Source organism: Myodes glareolus, chromosome 3, assembly GCF_982192425.1.
Source record: "Myodes glareolus chromosome 3, mMyoGla1.1, whole genome shotgun sequence".
Classification (NCBI taxonomy): Eukaryota; Metazoa; Chordata; class Mammalia; order Rodentia; family Cricetidae; genus Myodes; species Myodes glareolus.
The window spans coordinates 19,580,846-19,599,956 of NC_142028.1; the positions used below are offsets into that span (position 1 = coordinate 19,580,846).

General features: G+C 36.5%; 1 protein-coding gene across 1 annotated transcript; it reads left to right on the forward strand.

Annotated features, from left to right (window-relative positions):
* The first annotated feature begins 8,349 nt into the window (after window positions 1-8,349).
* On the forward strand, window positions 8,350-9,291 carry LOC125399320 (taste receptor type 2 member 129-like). Its single transcript, XM_048432794.1, has one exon. It carries the CDS (start codon window positions 8,350-8,352, stop codon window positions 9,289-9,291), a length of 942 nt encoding a protein of 313 aa, XP_048288751.1.
* Window positions 9,292-19,111: the final 9,820 nt, after the last annotated feature.

The window sequence follows — 19,111 nt, forward strand, 5'->3', positions numbered from 1 at the left end:
CCTTTATTTATGGTTAGAATCCACTAATGAGTGAATACATATGATACTCATATTTTTGGGTCTGGGTTCCCTCACTCAGGATAGTGTTTTCTATTTCCATCCATTTGCATGCATAATTCAAGATGTCATTGTTTTTTACCACTGAGTAGTACTCTAATGTATATATATTTCACACTTTCTTTATCCATTCTTCCATTGAGGGGCATCTAGATTGTTTCCAGGTTCTGGCTATTGCAAATAATGCTGCTATGAACATAGTTGAACAAATGATTTTGTAGTATGTTAGGGCATCTCTGTTGGCAGAACTGGATGTTAACCTGTAAAAGAATGAAAATTGATCCATATCTATCACCATGCACAAAACTCAAGTCCAAATGGATTAAAGATCTCAATATAAATCTGAACACACTGAACCCAATAGAAGAGAAAGTGGGAAATAGTCTACAATATATAGACACAGGAGATCACTTCCTACGTATAATGCCAGTAGCACAGACAATAAGGGCAACATTGAATAAGTGGGACCTCCCAAAACTGAGAAGCCTCTGTAAAGCAAAAGACACGGTCAATAAGACAAATTGGTTACCTACTGATTGGGAGAAGATCTTCACCAACCCTGCAACAGACAAAGGTTTGATCTCCAAAATATATAAAGACCTCAAGAAACTAGACTTTAAAATGCTAATCAACCCAATTAAAAAATGGGGCTCTTAACTGAACAGAGAATTCTAAACTGAAGAAATTCCAATGGCCAAAAGACAGTTAAGGTCATGCTCAACCTTCTTAGCGATCAGGGAAATGCAAATCAAAACAACTGTGAGATACCATCTTACACCTGTCAGAATGGCTAAAATCAAAAACACCAATGATAGCCTTTGCTGGAGAGGATGTGGAGTAAGGGGAACACTCATCCATTGCTGGTGGGAATGCAAACTTTTACAACCACTTTGGAAATCAGTGTGGCGGTTTCTCAGGAAATTTGGGATCAACCTACCCCAGGATCCAGCAATATCACTTCTGAGAATATACATCCTATAGTTTGTATTTCTTAACTGTACATTAAATTATTACATGAAATGCATAAATATAATACTTAAAACAAAAGGAGAAATATGCATATAGTATAACAAAATTGACCTCAAATTTGTATCAGTAAACCAAAATCCATTCCAATGTAAAGTATTTTGAAATTAAAAGTTGTTTTTTTGCATTAAAGTAGATTCAATAATCTACCTTTTTTCTTTTCTATATCATATCCTTATTTTTTCTTTAGAAAGTTTATGACTATTATCCAGTTATAACCAACCCCTTTTAAGTAAAAACAAGCATTTGTAAATAATATTTTAGGAACTTGCATAGCTTTCTAAACTACTTCCTACTGATTGGGGGCATTGGCAATAGGGATCCTGAGAAAAAGTCCTGACTGGGGTTTTACGTGTTTGTTACCTAACATCTTGCTTCTTGGGCAGCTAAACAACATCTGCCTGTTTCTGCCTTCTTTCTCCCTGCATTCAGTTTAGTTTTCCCACCTAGATATTTTCTTTCCAACCATAGGTCAAAATAGCTTCTTTATTAACCAGTGATAATAAAACATATTCATATCATACAGAGGGGAAACCCACATCAGTTTGTCCATTTCAGCCAGTAGCCTTGAAGCTGCTATGGATATAGGAACACCTGGACCATTATTGCAATTAGAGACCTTCAGGGGTGTCTTGCTTCATCAAACCATGTTAACCTGAAAAGAATCCACAGCTTCTCATTTGGGGAAACAAATGCAGAAGGGATTTTCCAAAGCAACATAGCCTTGAACCCAAATTTTGAAGTAAAGATATCTTTAAAATGCATATCTTGGTTTAACTTAGCAGCCACCACAATCAAATATCTTTATGTATTTAACTATTTAACAGTCAAAAAATTAAGCAAACACAATAGTATATGCAGTCCAGACTCTCTGTGCATTTTACATTTTTACGTGACTTATTGCAATTTTTGTTACTTTATTTCTTTTTTAAGGACCTCAGTTTATTATATTTAAATTTTCTTTGAATCTATGTCTGTCTATTCTTTTTTCTCCCTCTCTCAAGTCTACATATATTTATTAAATACAGCGTGGCCTTTTAGAGATTTGTCCTGTCTGAAAACATCTTTATTGCTTATCTGTAATATTTGTTTTGACCAAGAGAGTATTTAAAATGCTAATCTGGTGTGTCTAAGACCACAGTTTTGGCTGTCGGTGTTGGGTTTTCTCTGTTTGGTTTTCCATCATGGCAAAGGTATGTTTATCACCAGCTTTGGGATCCATGCTGATACCCCCAACTCTGGGAAGCAGTAGGTCATGTCACCACTAAACAGCTTTCTACATATTGCCCATAAACCTATACTACCAGCAACATGTGGATGATAGCCTCTCTATTCTGAGGTCTGTGTGACATTGCAGAATCCTTCGTAGATCCTGGTGGCTGGTGGCTGGCTCCATCTTGTAGGCAAGTATTGGGAGATGCATCTGTGCTGCTACTTGTATAAGACTGTGAGACTAGGAATTCCAGTGCATCTCCATTTCTGTGCATTCTGAAAATTTTTAAAACTTTCTCATGTCTTATGTGCATCCATTCCAGATTGCGGTTGCCATTTGTAACTGGAGGTTTATCCCCTGCCCACCGGTTCCCAAATACCTACTCTGAGGCTTAATATTAATTACAAACTGTTTTACTGATGGCTTATGCTTAATAGAGCATTTGAATGAACCCCATTCTATTAATCTGTATATTGCCACATGCCCCATGGCTTATGGGTAATGAATGCTCTGGCATGCTGTTCCTTGTGTGGCTGGATGGCATCTTCCTGATTCTGCCTTCTTTTCTCCTGTTTATCTGCTTGGATTTCCCACTTGACTCTATTCTGCCTGGCTATTGGCCAATAATCTTTATTAACCAATGACATTAAGAAATATTCACAATATACAGAAGGGCATCCCACATCACTGAAATCTATATGATTTTATTGCCTTTTACTAAATGCTAGTGTTTTCTTCCAAATCTTAAGAAAGTGACTCACTTAGTGCTTTATAATTTTGTTTTTTATAAAACCCTCACATCAGTATTGCAGGAGCCAATTAAGAAGAGGTGCAATTTGTCTGCAATGGGTAATATCTAACATATTGATCCTGGAGCATTAATTATTTGGTCAAATGATACATTATTTAAAAATGGGTGAAAGAACAGAAGAGTCAACATCAGGATCAGCAATCTATGGAGACAAAAACACTTCACCACTCTAGATTGCAAGTTCTGGATTCAAACTGAGTCTATAAACTTCTTTAAATTAAAGCATTTCTTAGAGGAAAAGTTGAGAATTCCACAATTCTAGCAAAATATCAGCAGATAATATACCTAATACAAGTATAGCAATAGTGCAAGTGCTGAGAACATGTAACATATAAGACATATGGAGTTTATAACATTGTAGTAGTTTGTACTGTATATAAATTACTTTTGTAGACTTGTATGCAATTTTCTTTGACAGCAAGCTTTTAATTGCTTTATTGGTGCCTTCTGGATTTGCATACAAAATGATATTTTTTCTACTGTCACTTCTAGCTAGTAACAGCTTCCTTCCCCAAAAGTCATTTTGAGTTAATATTTTCCAATATATATTATAGATTTTAAAAATTACAAGATTGAAAATAACAGTGAAGTAAATACAGGACTCTCATGAAATTCCATGAATGATTTTTCACAGGACTTTTGCAACCTGAGCCAGACTTTGATAAAGAAGATGGATACTTGAGAAATCTGTGTAGTCCAAAAAGCAGAGATGTACCATGTCAAAATAAAAGTGAACAACAAGATATTTGATGTTTCACTGTGTATGTTACATTGTTTAATGATCTTATAATTTTCTGTTTTTGGTACTTATTGGTACAGTACTATTAATACATTGAATTAGAATGACGTTTCATAAAGCATCAATAAGATTGATAGAACAGAACAGACATGTTGCTTCTACTCACAAAATGTGTACTTAGATTTGTAGGTCCTTTTTTGGTGCAATATTGAAGAAAGCACAGGGAAGAGTACTGTTTTCAAACTCCAAAGTAGAATTTCTTTTAATCTTCCCACGAAAAAATTAACAGCTAATAGACATTTCTGTGGCAACAGACTCAGTGACAAACATCAGAGGGATTGTTGGACGGAGAGTGAGACTCCTTCCTGAAGAACAATTGTGGGTCTTGAGTCTGTGAAACTGCATTTTTCTGGTCTTCTCTCATTGGTGTCATTTTCCTTGCAGGTTAGAGACAATGTCTAAATTCTGGCAGTTGATAAAACTGAGTTATATATTCTGATAATTTCCTACAAACCCACCAAGACAGCAGTGCAATTCAGTAGGAAGGACATGAATCAAGGCTCTAGAGATCATGATACATTCAAAGAACATAAGGGCACATGCGTTGTTAGCATTCCCAGGTGATAAAGTCAGCTCCTCCAATCCTGTCCCAGAAAGTCACAGAGAATATGTACATATGTCTTTTCTGTCATGTGCAGGGCATTTCCTGGAGATTCTGGTGGCACACTTTCTGTTTATTTACCAAGGGTTTGTGGAGTGACACCAAATTCTTAGATTCTGGTAATTTATTGTCTTGATGTTAAGGTGAATGAAAGCCTTTCAGTTTCATTTCAAAAGATAACCTCAGGAAATCACCTTTCAGCTCAGTCTGGTAGGGTTACAGGCTTTACCAGACTTTGGTCTTGAAATTCCACTTCATGTGGCTGTCACTTTCTCCACATCATGCTTAAATCTGACCTCTCCAGAGTCTCAGCCTGAACTTCAAGCATCATTGAAGGAAGATGGTACAAGATGCAGCTTGTTAGAACAGGATTGGTCAGGACGCAATCTCTACAGAAGCAGGTGGTCCTTTAAAATCAGAACAATTAAAACAGCAGCCCTTCTGTGGGACCAGAGACTGCGAGCATTGAGACACAGCGGGGATGGGGTAGGGTACAAACAGAAAAGGAACTTTTGGGGTGTTTTCAAGTATATATGCTCCTCTGCAGTCTCAAATTTTAAATATCAATAGATGTTGGTATGTTGATCTTTTTATTAAGAGCATTCCAGATCCTATTTTCCCACAGATGGTGTTATCACCATGTCAACTTTCTTTTCTGGAGTTTTTCAGCTCACCTGAGGCTTTGATGTCATTAATCCCTCAATGTAGGAGGTGGGCCCGCTTGTTTGTCCTGCCTGCCCAGGACCGAAATAATCACACAAAAATCATATTCACTAAAAAACTGCTTGCTCCACTGCTAGCTTCTTGTTGGCTAACTCTTATATTAATTTAACCCATTTCTATTAATCTCTATATTGCTTATGACTTACCGGGTAAAATTCCCAGCATCTGTCTCTGGTGGCTCCATGACTTCTCTCTGACTCTACTTTCTTCCTCACATAATTCAGTTTCATCTTCCATGCCTACCTAAGTACTGCCCTGTCAGCAGGCCAAGACAGTTTCTGTAATCATTAAAAGAAGGCAACTAAACATGATTAATGAGTTTGATATAGATTAATGTTCTATATCACACAATTTCTTTGTCATCTCACAAAACAACTTTTTATTGTTCAAATAAAAAGTATCTTTAGAGTCGACAGTACAAGTATTTCAGAAAAAGAAAAAAATTAAAATCATATTTGTTTTAGCTTTTGCTAAATTAGAATAATGCTGTTCCAGAACTTAATTTAGTTTTATATTTTATGAAACATTCTAAATATTTATAGAAATGTATACATGGAATAATCATTGTATTCATAATAACCCAGATAGAGAAAAATAAAGGTTAAATTGTGATTGGTTTATCTTATTTGATTGATTGAATTCTGCATAATAATTATAAAATCAGAACATCAGTAAAAATGTAGAGTGCTACAGCTTCCAAAATATACCTAAATCAACACTGACTCTAAAATGAAGGTACTGCTTCTCTCTTTGGGACTGACTTTTGGTGGTGGGGGGGGGGTTATGGTTGAAGTATGTTAGAATTGTCCTTGGTATCCTATCACTTGTCTGGATAGATGGTCTTTCCCAAGGTTATATGTGACATGTGAAATCCTGTGGTGTTTTCAATGCAGAACAAAAGTTGTGGTTTGGGACTCAGGAAAGAGCCCCAAGGTGAGAACAGGCCTCCCTGGCAGAGAACAGAATTCTCTTTTCTAATAACTTGTGTGTATAGCCTAGAGAATTATCTATAACAGGCATATGCTGGATTTTGGATGAGTGAGTTAATTAAGCAAAGCCAATTAAAAGAAAAAGTTGGAAGATATTGATACATAGATGATAAGTAACACAATAACATCATATCCAACACTCAAAACATCCAGCCAAAATAAACTTTGGCTTTAAGACAAACAAACGTGGCTCCCATTAGATAGTTTCAGGCAATGGAGAGTGTTCCCTCAGCTGAGACTTCTAAAGAAAATAAGACATAGCAAATGAAATAATGCCTTGACATGTAGTATTCACAGCATCTAGCAGAAAAGTGGCTGGGGAAGGTGAAATTGTCACCTGGAGTTCCCAGTTGAGATTTCCCTCAAGAAATGAAATCCTCATGGATGAAATATCAGCCCATCTTTCTCACTTTCAGCACCCTTACATCATTGGATAAATAGTAATAATATCTGTTGGAAATGTTTTGCCTTTTACTATTCTCAAGAATGCTGTGTTTTTGCTCTTAGAGTGTTTGTCTTCCCTTGTCTCTGAATTAGAGGGGAAGCCCATCCCCAGAGATGTGACTTGGGAAGTCATTTAGAATCAAACATGCTTGTGGAAGAAATGAAGGGAGAAAACTTACTCACAGAGCCATATTACTATTGACTTCTAATAGCCCATAGATATACATTTGCCAGTAAAGTACATAGCCCATGAAACACTACTATTATCATCCACTCTACACAGCCACACCCCCAGGTGTTTGCATTCCTGTTGCTCTTCTTACTTGAGCTCATCTTTGCAACCAGGAAGATCAGCCAGTGTTCCTGCCCCAGGAGGTAGGTGCATTTTTTGACTCTTAGAAATTGACTCAAAAAATTCACATTCTATTCTTTCATCTATTCTTTGTATATTTTTCAAACAAATATTGTAAAATAGTGAGAATTTCAAAAATTCACTGATTTTCATCTAGTTAAGAATTGATTTAGGAGATGGAGGGTGGTATTAGACCTTCATACTGAAGTGCCACATGTCTTTCTCTTTGATCCCTAAGGCTAATGATATGTAATTTCCTTTTCCTTTAGGCAGTTATTCTAAAACTTATTTCCTGATATTGATTGATTAGTGTTGTGGCACTCAACTCATTTACATTTTTTTAACCTACCTAAACTGTTTTATCTGGCTTGGTTCCTATGAACAGATTTTGGAGGAAGGTGTCTTATTGTATAACTAGACACTAATGTAGAAATCAAATAGACAAGGGGAAGGGAGAGAATGGGGAGAATTCCTGATTAAAACATAGATTCTTCTCTGCCCAGTGACTTTCATAACACAACAGAAAGGCCTGTACTAGTCTACAAGCATGGGTTAAATAGTTTCATGTCTGCTGAATTTTGCATTAATTCTGAGGTGATTATACGCATGTATGATCATCTATCACAGGGCCATGCATAGGCTGAATGTGCAATTGTGCAATAAAAGTCAAGAAGAGTGGAAAAGTTTGAATGTGAAACAGATGATTGTGATTCAAATAAACGCATGCTTTGTAGGTATTTATGCATATGTATCAAAAGTTTTGTAAAATGATATACATGTAGGATTATCTTCTTAGTGCTAGAATTTAGATAAACTTTAATTTCTGTGATTTTATCAGACAGATTAAGTGTCAGTTTCAAGAAGATCTGCAGAACACTATTGTTCAATGTTCATTGCTCAGAAAGCTCCTTACAGAAGTTTGAGTTTTGGCTGCCTTCTGTATGTTAGATTTTATATTACTTGTCTGTATCTATAGTAGCCAGATTAAATATTAAGAGAAGAATCACAGAACCAATACAAATAATAGGTACTTATTTTCATCTTCGCAAATGAAAATTTAGTATTTTTTTTAGGATTCATTTGAAAGTACTCCAGACCACCTGGCCTAAGAAATACTTTCTGCATGGAGCTTCACTGAACTCAATGTGATAACAGGTCAATCTTATGGAGAAATGGATGCAATATGGGCCTAATATTGTTAAAGCCTGATATTTGCTATTTGTTACTGCATAGAGTATTTGTAAAAGTGAGTATGTTTTAAGAATTCAAGACTCAGATACAGATCTTCAAATTTTGTACAGTGACCTGAGGAATTATAACTTTCCTTAAAGACAATGGATGGCACCATACAGAGCACACTTATATTTATTTTAATTGTAGAAGTAATAATAGGATGCTTTGGAAATGGATTCATAGCTCTGGTGAATTGCATGGACTGGGTCAAGAAAAGAAAGACCTCATCTGTGAACCAAATCCTCACAGCCTTGGCTTTCTCCAGACTCGTCCTTCTTTTGACACTACTCGCTTTTATTTTGGTGTCCATGCTGTACTCAGACCTGGTGACAACTAGAACAGTGATAAAACTAATTAATTTTCATTTGATTTTCAGCAACCATTTTAGCATGTGGCTTGCTACATGCCTTGGCCTCTTTTATGTTCTCAAAATAGCCAACTTTTCTAACTCTATTTTTGTTTGCTTAAAGATGAAAGTTAACCAGGTGGTTTCAGGGACTTTATTCATCTCTCTGGCCCTCTTGTTTCTAAATACTCTACTAATTAACTCATACATTGATGCACAGATGGGTGGCGACAGAAAACATCTGCTATATGATTTCTCTTCAAATAGCTCTGCAGAATTTTACAGGGCTATTTTAGTCATTAACAATGGTATCTTCACTTCCATACCCTTTACACTTTCCCAGTTAACTTTCTTCCTGCTCATCTTCTCCCTGTGGAGACATCACCAAAAGATAAAGCAGCATGTTCAAAGATGCAGAGATGCCTGTGCTAATGCCCACATCAAAGCCTTGCAAATAGTGACCACCCATGTCCTTCTATGTGACATTTTCTTTGTGGCTCTTTTCATCCAAATTTGGAGAACTGAGTGGTTGATGAACATTATTTATGTTAGATTATGCCAGATTGCTGCATCAGCTTTTCCCTCAGGACACCCCTGGGTCTTGATCTGGGGAAATACAAAGCTGAGACATGCCTCTCTTTCTGTGCTGTGGTGGCTCAGGTGCAGGTTCAAAGATGTTTACCCAACAGATCTCTAAAATATATTGGAGTTTATTTTTCTTATTCTAGAGGAATAAGAAATTCATGAGAAATTCATTCAGATTATTACTTTTTCTCTCAAAACATTATTCATCCTATAATGCTTTATAATTTTATATGTTATACCTAATGAAAATACTATGCAAATAACTTGTAACATTAAAGAAACATAATATGCATTTGAAAAATATATACAAATGTATAGCCTAAAATTATTAGGCTGTAATATATAAGATATAGCATGCATCTAATATAAGATTAGATGCACTAAAATAAATTTTTGTTCCAAGTATCATGAAGCTATTTAATTATTTTGATGATATCTAAGTACTAGTTTCAGAATTAAAATTCTTAAAATACATATATTATTTTAGCAATATAAAGTGTTTATTTGCAAATACATTATTTTTGCATGTTGTTTCAGCTATATACTGTAATATTTTTAATGTTTAATAATTAAAATAAAGTATGGCTTATGATAATTTCTGGAAATGCTAACTAAACATTGATGTTTTCTAATATTTATGTCATCATGTACCTATTTTATAACATGATGGTTATAACTGTGCAGATTTTAAAATGAATAGAAATTTACAGTGTTTTATGAGTGGCCAACTCCTAATCAGCATGAATTCTTTTTAAATTATTTTTTATGTGTACAGGTTTGTGTATGTATGCACATCCATGAGCACATATGCACACAAATATATAAATGCAAAAACACCCAGGTGAAGGCGAGATGATTGCTTGCAGAAGTTGGCTCTTTCTTTCTACTGTCTAGATTCTGGAGATCAAATGTGTGTGTCATCAGACTTGGCAACAAGAACCATTGAGTCAACTCACCAGTTTGAATTAATCCATTTTTGTATGTTCTTAATATTTTGTAAATAGTAAGAATTAAATGAATATGTAAATATATGTAAGTATACATATAAATGTTAAAATGTTCTAAGACACAAGACAGAGGAAACATGTCGTGTGCCTGCATTCCAGATATTAAATGAATGGTAACATATAATCAGGATTATTTTAAAATTAAAGAATTCTTTAACATATGAATACTATGAAATAAATGGTAACTTCCATACTAGTGGGCAATAAAAAGATATATTAATATTTATTTGCTGATACTCATGGCTATGACCTTTTGCATGCTCAGCAAACATGCTTCCACCAAGCTACACCCTCAGTAGCTCACCCTCAACATCCTTACAGTGTGAGCACTAACAAATATTTCATGTGAAGAGACCAGTTTCCAAAGGTTAAAGCTCTTATGCTATAATGTGTATAATAATGCATGTAGCAGGAAGGTTTTATATCAAATTCACATGACCATCAATATGAAGAACAGGTTACTAGGCACACCTAGAGTCTGGTAAAAAAAAATGAAGTAAAAGAATATGCAATTTTCATGATTGTATTAAGTGATTATTTTTCTTTTAATGATTGATGTATGGCCAATGTGTATACAGAAAGCACATTGACTTTTCCTAATTTCTATTGTTTCTTTTCCTAATTAGGAGCCATCATCCTTCTATATTTGCTGTGAGATTTAAATTCATTTTCTTATTCTTTACATATAGACCATTATAACCTACGTATCATTATTTATTATACTCAATTATTATATAAAGTGCCTTGACTTATATATGGTGATAATTATGGTGATAATAATAGCTCTGCTTCACAATGGAGGCAAGACTAGTGTTTCATTAGTCAACATAATACTGACTTTAGCTTCGACACTAATATTCTTGTTACATTTTGATGGAATCTTTAATTTTTATATGAAACCCATTATTTGTATATTTAACATACTAAATAAAACTCTGTGAGTTTCTTTTAATAAATATTTATTTATTTTATTTTATGTTAAGTTTATGTATGTGAACCACTTGTACACAATACTGAAGAAGTTCAAAGAAAACAAGTTTTCCTTGAAGTTACAGTTTATTGTGAACTACCATTTGGGTGAAGGGAACCACTTTCAAAGTAGAAAGTGCTCTTAATCCTGAGGCATTTTTCTAGACCTGGTGATATGGGATGTCTTTCTGTATATGTGTTGCTTTTATTGGTTGATAAATAAAACTATTTTGGCAACTGGCTTAGCAGAGTAAAGCCAGGTGGGAAATCTGATCAGAAATATTAGGCAGTGTCAGAGAGACATCATGTAGCTGCCAAAGGTAACAAACACCAGAGTTAGAACCTTACCAGGTAAGCCACAGCCTCATTGTGATACACAGATTAGTAGAAATGAGTTAATTTAAGATGTAAGAGTTATTTAGTAAGAATAACTTACTAAATAAGTTTTTTATTAGTGCTGGACTGCTAATAGGTCCAGCAGTATTGTATTAATATAGCTTCCATGTGATTATTTTGGGTCTGGGCAGTTAGGAAAGAATGAACAGTCTCCATTTACAAAGGGTGCATCAATGTAGGGATACTATGTCAAAGAAAACTTGAGAGAGCTTGGGAAGGAATTCAAGACATAAAAGAGCAGAGCCAAGTATAGCTTCTTGGGAGCTGCTTTTTTTCCCAGATAGGTTCTATACAGTTCGCAAACAGAAGTACAGCTCCTTTAAGAAATGGTGACATTCTGGTTTGTACTGGCAGCACAAACTCTGGTTCTTTTGGGAAGTCCTGCACTTAAATGGCATTTGTGAGCAGTATGCTACTATTTGCTTTGTGGTGTTGTAGACTGACTGTGTCCCTGGAGCTGGGGTAGTGTGTAAGGCTCACAAAGGTGAAGAACATGCCTCCACCATGTTGGACTGGGCAGAGCAAACAGGCAAGGCTGTGGAAGTCGGTCTTGGAGATGCCTGCTTAATACTAAAAAAAAAATAAGGTGCTTCTGGTCAGAAAATGATTAAAGACATGCAATAAAGAAAGATTCAGATGAAAAAAACCTCTGAATGGGTCACAGTTTTAGATAAATATATGTAGGCTTTAAAGAGACAGTAAAATTCTATAGAGAAGTACAGGCAGTCATAGATAAAAGTAATAAAGAAAAATAAGCCACATAAAGATGGAGTGCACACAGAGAGTATTTTATATATATATATATATATATATATATATATATATATACATATATTATTGTGTTTTCTTTGAATCTTTTGACTTTGGAGAGACACGATTTGGGGGACTGCTAAATTAATTCAACATAAAGGTATCTTGGCTTCAAAATTGGGGTTTAAGGAAATGTTGCTTTGTAAAAGAGGTTCTGTTTTGTTCCCACAAAAGATGAGAAGCTATGGGTTCCTTCCAGGCTAATGTGGTTTGATGAAACAAGACCTGAAGAACAATTTCCATGAACCCTAAAAGTGCTTTGCTAAACAAACAGCATGGAGCAGTTTGAAGAAAACACGGTCCAAATTCCCAAAATTAATATTTATAAATGTATGTTTTTATTTAAAGGGGAATATGATATAGAGAGGAATTCTTTGCATTGGTATGGATCTTGGTTTATTGACACAAATTTAAGGTCAATATTTTTGCACCATGTATATGTATTTTTGCTCTTGTTTAAGGTTTTATGTTTGTGCAGCTTATCTAAAGCTGTAATGTATAATTAAGAAATACAAATTAATAATCATCTGTAATAACCAAACTTTTAATTATATTAGTTAGGTTTTCTAGATATACAGAAAAATATTTCAATTGGAAAGATTATCTTTAATACTTTATAAAACCATGGAATATGGCATTTAAAATGTTTAAAGAACTTAAGACTTTTTTTGACAGTGAGACATGTCTGCTTCTGGTAGTACCAATTATTTCAAGAGGATGCTGAGCATTGAAGAAGCTTCTAATGGAGTTTGCTAGCTATTCGGGCAAGAAACTGCTCTTGTCTGGACTACTGGATGTTATTCTGTATGAACTAGACATGCAGGATCCACCAAAAAGTAACTGTTGAATATTCCAAAAGACAGGATCATCCTTCAGGGTTCTTGCTTCACAAAAGAAACTGCCAGACATTGTGCAGGACATAGAAAAAAGTGACTGAAAAACTTCCACAAATCTTCACATTTCCTGCTTCATTGAAAAGTCTGCCAGATATTATAGGCCTGTAGGCTGAAGATTGATACCCCAATGCTACAGAAGAATTTTGGGTGACTGTCAAGGCAATGAAATGTCTCTGTCAATTCTAGAGTTTTAAACATTGTTTACAATGCATTTTCTAATTATTTAGGTAATATCCTTCTAGGGTCTTTGAGAAATTGAAGGCAAATAGCTATAGTTATAGTTTTCCTTAGTTATGATAAAAGAAATTAGATATCAAACTTTAGACTCACAAAGATAAAACAACTGATAGAATATTTTCTTTAATTTTGCCAGATATAAATAGGCTAAATGTTTTAGCTATAATTCTTATTTAATAACTTTTTTGCTCTACGTAATTTACCATATTAAAGTTAAAAACTTCCTTGTTATTTAGACATTAAAGGGGAGATAATGTGGGATGTCTTTCTGTATATGTGTTGCTTTAATTGGTTGATGAATAAAGGTGTTTTGGCGAATGAATTAGCGGAGTAAAATCAGGCGGGAAATCTAAACATTCTCTCTCTCTCTCTCTCTCTCTCTCTCTCTCTCTCTCTCTCTCTCTCCCTCTAGAGAGTAGGTAGAGTCAGAGAGATGCCATTTAGCTACTGAAGTAGACAGGCCAGAGCTGGAAATTTACCCAGTAAGCCACAGCTTCCTAGTGGTGCACAGATTAATAGAAATGGGTTACCTAAAGAAGTAAGAGTTAGTAGTAAGAAGCCTGAGCTAATAGGCCAAGCAATATTTTAATTAATATAGCTACAGTGCGATTATTTTGGGTCTAGGTAGCCAGGAAAGAATGAGCATATTGCATACCGGGATATTCTTTTTAAAATGAATTTATTTTACATCCTAACCACAGTTTACCCTTCCACTTCTCCTCCCACTCCCTCCCCTACCTCCTTTCCATTCCCACTCAATCCACTCCTCCTCTGTTTCTGTTCAGAAAGGGCAGTCCTCCCATTTGTATCAACAAAACATGGCATATCAAGTTGAAACAGACTAAGCACCTCCCTTATGTAAAAGATTCAGCACTGAAGTTCACTAGGTTCACAAGAGCCAGCCATAGCATTAGGAATAGCTTCTGTTTCCATTGTTAGGAGTCCCAAAATAGACCAGGGAACTCCACTGTAACACATATGCAGAGGGGCTAGGTTGGTGCTATATATACTCCCTGACCTTAGTTTTGAGGGTGAAACCCAAATTAAGCTAGGCAAAGTGGACCATAGACTTCCTGGGCCAACTCAACTCACAGAGCAATATAAAGGTGCACAAAGCAAAAAGAGCAGAAGCTGTGGGCTAGCAAGGCACTTTCAATTTGGGAATTGAAGAGAGGAGGGAGATCAGCTAAATGTCACTCCCTGGATCTCTCAGAATTTTCTCTAATATCTACTCTCAAGTTTTATTTTTTTTAATAAAACAGTAAAAGAAATCACACTATCAGGTCTCAATATCTAGTGTCCTATGCATGATGAAATCACATGGTGGCAAAGTTGCCATTTCCTTATATGACTCCATGTCATCAAGGGTCACCAACTTTTCAAGTCAAGGGCTTTTCACATTGTCCTGTGCATATCCATTTTGTGGTTCTGAAGTGGCCTGAGTCAGCCACTCATCTCTGGCACCAACTGACAGCTCTGCAATCACCCTAGTCAGCCACCTAGTGACCTCCAACGCTGAGCTAATTAGTCCTAGCTAATCAGGCTGCTCCTACTGATTTTTTCTCACACTTGCTGCTCAGGTCTCTCCCTTCCCTTCCCTGCTTAGTAGGCACAAATGCATGGGCAGAACAGAGTAAGCCTGCCTCTCCCGTCCCTGGCAAGTGCTGTGTGACCAGCACTAGTGCCAAGGCAAAGCTAAGCTGGTTCAACTGCCTGGCTATCCCCCCACAGCCACAACCCCCACTCACCATGGTGCCTGGCTACATTGATACCCACCCACCACACTTCCACTTGGGACTACCTGCCTTTACTGCTCCTGTCACCACAGCAGTGTTGTCCCCTGTCCAGCCATACTGAACACTTCCAGCTATTTGCACCCCATCCCAGGCTAACACCACCAACCCAGCTACTTTCCCTTGCTCATAATTCTGCCTTCACTGCCATCTGTCAGCAGATCTGGTGATGAATCTGGTAATTCTTAAAGGGAAAATTAGGGCTTAAAAAACTAATTTATTTTTAAAAAGAAGGGTGAAGCTTTATCTAATTAAAAATCAGAAATATCCCAATGCTGGAAGGTAGGACCCTGTTTAGTGCTAGTATGGAGAGCTTACAAGTGGACAAAATAAGTGAGGAGTTAAGCAACTTAGCTAGGGTTGACATAATGTTGGTCATACTTGTTATCAGTTCAGCAATTCATATTTTATTCCTTAAAAGTGGTTTGATAACTGTGCCAAATATAATAATTTGACTGATAATGAACAAGCCTTAGAAAGACTTGCTATCAATAAGATACAAGCTTTAGAAAGATTTGCTACTGACAAGATATAAGCCTTAGAAAACTTACTAGTGCGAATTAGAAAAAATTGACTAGAAATATGCAAACCTTATAAGGACTATCTATTGAGGTTATGCAAGCCTTAAAAGTGCCTACAAATGAAAATGAGAAAAATGGTCAGGCACAGACAGAGGAATTTAGAGCAGAGCCTATCACACCATTTTTTTAAGAAACTGATGAGGAGTGGTCTAAGGTTGTTAAAAGACCAACATAAATTTATCCAATTATCATATAAAAATGACTACCAGATTATAGGGACTCCCAAGATTATGCAGAATGTAATTGGGATCCTATAGAAATGTTAAATTTGAGGAGTTTCAAGAAGTCATTTTATACGGTATGCATTCAACCTTTGTGATTCTTGCACAATTCAGAAAATAATTATTTCACAAGAAAGCAAAGTTTTAGTTATAGCAATATTGGAAGCTGATCCTCAGTTACAATGAAAAACATGGTGAAGAGAAGCTAGAATCATAAAACAACTAAGTAACTCATAACAACTAAGGCTACAGATGTGGAAATCTTTGTCAGTCATCAATCCATATAGAAAACATTAGGACTCCAGAAATAGTCCTCATTTTTCTGTGGACACCCGAACCTCGAAACAGGCGTGCGCTTTTCCTGACTCGAGCCCACGAGAACGGACGACTGTCCTAAGGGTTTGAACACATGACACACACACAAAGAGACCGGGCTCATCTGCCAAGGAGCAAGTGGCAAATGGCAGCTTTATTAAGCATAAGTCGGGTATATATACTGTGGGGCAGAAAGACACCAGCCCCCCATCAGGAACAAGGAAAGAGAAAAGTCAGGGGGCCACACCCAAGGTCGGAGAGCAGCTGAACAGAGAAAAGAGGAAGCCAGGTGGGCGTGCTCAGGCTCAGAGAAAAGCTGACCCGGGAACCTAGCCTGAGGCGAGAACCTTGCTTGCAGGTGGAATTACCATAACAGTAAAGGGAGAGTTCTCTCTAAGCTATACCCTTGGGCTGTAGGTGAAATTAACATAACAGGAGAGGGCAGTTCTATGCTACACCCTCAAGCTGATGCAGTGGAACCAGGAAGCAGAACAGCCCTGCATAGCGCCTCAGAAAAATGGGGAACCTGTGTACCTACAAGTCTCCCTTTAAATATATATAAAATATGATGACTAGCAGCTGTCTTAGGCATGTCGGTCGTTGGGTTAGATCTCTAAACCCGCCTACGGGAATGTGTTCAGGTCCAAACGCACCCCCTGTCTTAGGCGAGACCGCCCCCCCCCCCGTGCAATAAACCCGTCATTGCTTCACTAGTCATACATTGAATCCAGCCACATTTATGCTGAAAGATACTCCGAGGCGAATGCCTACTAGGGCCAGGCCGTGGCGGACCTGAAGCCATTGGCCAGGTGAAAATGTTCCAGCATACACATGAGCAATCCTGGAAGAGACTGTGCTTGCACAGTGTCTGAAACGTTTTGCTCTGAATAGAGCCCTTTGAGTAAGGCTACGGCACCGACAAATGGGACCCCTGGAATGACTAACCATACTAAATTAAAGCCAATTAGCAATTTTGTATTCTGGGGTCCGAGAAAAGCAGCAAAATCTTATCCAGCGACCAGCAGAGGTGAAAATCCACACCCAGTTTGTAAAGATCAACAAAAGCATCCAATCGAGAATTTAAATTAATTCGAATGTCCATGGTATTTCTGTCTGACCTGCAGGGTTCCCGCCGCGAGTACTCAATGCTGCAATCTAGGGTAGGGGAAGTAGCTACTTCCCCTCAGGGGGTAGAGCAGCCTTGGCTAAACAGGCAGATCAAGGCAGAGCAAAGATAGGAAGCTGGGAAAGGGGCAAAGGCAGGCTCTGGATCATCTCTCAGGAATCTGCCATCTCCGTCACCGCCGCAGTGTCTGTGGAATCTCTTGATCTCGCCTCGTTCTCAGGTTTCTGAATAGAGGAATCCACGGTCCGCATCAGACGTTCAGGGACCCAAATGGATTGCTTTGCATCCTGTAGAAACATATAAACCACTCCTCTACCCCAAATTAATACATGAACTGGACGATGTTACATATTGGGAGTTACAAATACTCAGAACCAAAACTTAGCTCAGCCAGTATTGACATTGGCTGGTCTTAGAGACCTACAGGTCTCTGCTCCAAAGAGCAAATTTCATTGGCCTGTGCCATTGCAACCGGCCTAAATATTGGGCTGCATAGCGAACCCCAAAACATCCTTTAGAATTAGTTTTGCCTGGAACTTTTCCAGGGGCAGAAAATAATTATCTGACCCAGTACGTGAGCACTTATACAACTGGATAGGATTATTAAAATTGTTATCTTTATGGGGGCACATTGCCTCCCGCCAACATTTTGAGAAATAATTAATAGGATCGACATATCTGGCTACAGATGTGGAAATCTTTGTCAGTCATCAATCCATATAAAAAACATAAGGACTTTAGAAATAGTCCTCCAAAGAGCAATTAATAAAATTAAAATATATGCAACAAACCTAAGCTGAAAACTCTCAATGGACAAACTTAAAAATGACTGAAAGATATTTAAAAAATCCTTAATATGACATCTTTAATCATAGGAGAAATGTGAATCAAAATAACTTTTGAGACTCCATCTTATTTTAAATGACATGACCAAGATCAAACATTGCTCATAATTTATATTTAAGAGAAACCTTTCCACCATTGGTGGAAATGTAAATTGGCACAACCTGGATTTTTAGAAAATTAGGCAACATACCATCTCAAAATTTAGTTATACCTCTTTTGGGCCTATATATAAAAGATGTTTAACCATGTCATAAGGACATGTGTTTAACCATGTATATAGCAGAATTACTTTATTAATATAGAATCTGAAAACAACCCAAATGTATCTCTCTAACACGCCTGATAAATGAGATAGCCATAAATGTTATAAAATATTTTGAATAACTCTGATTATATAAATTAAAAAACCTGTATAACAAGAATTTTAAACCTTATAAGAGTTATAAGCCATAAGACAATGGAGAGATCTTTATTCATCCGTGAAAACAATGTCAAATAAGACAAAACGACAATATTATTGAAAGATAATCCATGAACTTAATATAAATGTCCATCAAATTTATGATGAAAATTTAGACTTTGAATAAAATAATTATTACCCTTACGAAAAAATGTAAACTTAAATTTTTGTATAATTAAGGAACCTTTGAATCTATAATAATCCTTAATTTAAAACTGTCTAGACTTAAGACCTAAATAAATTGTTTTAAATCTGGTATAGTTGAGCTATTGCTC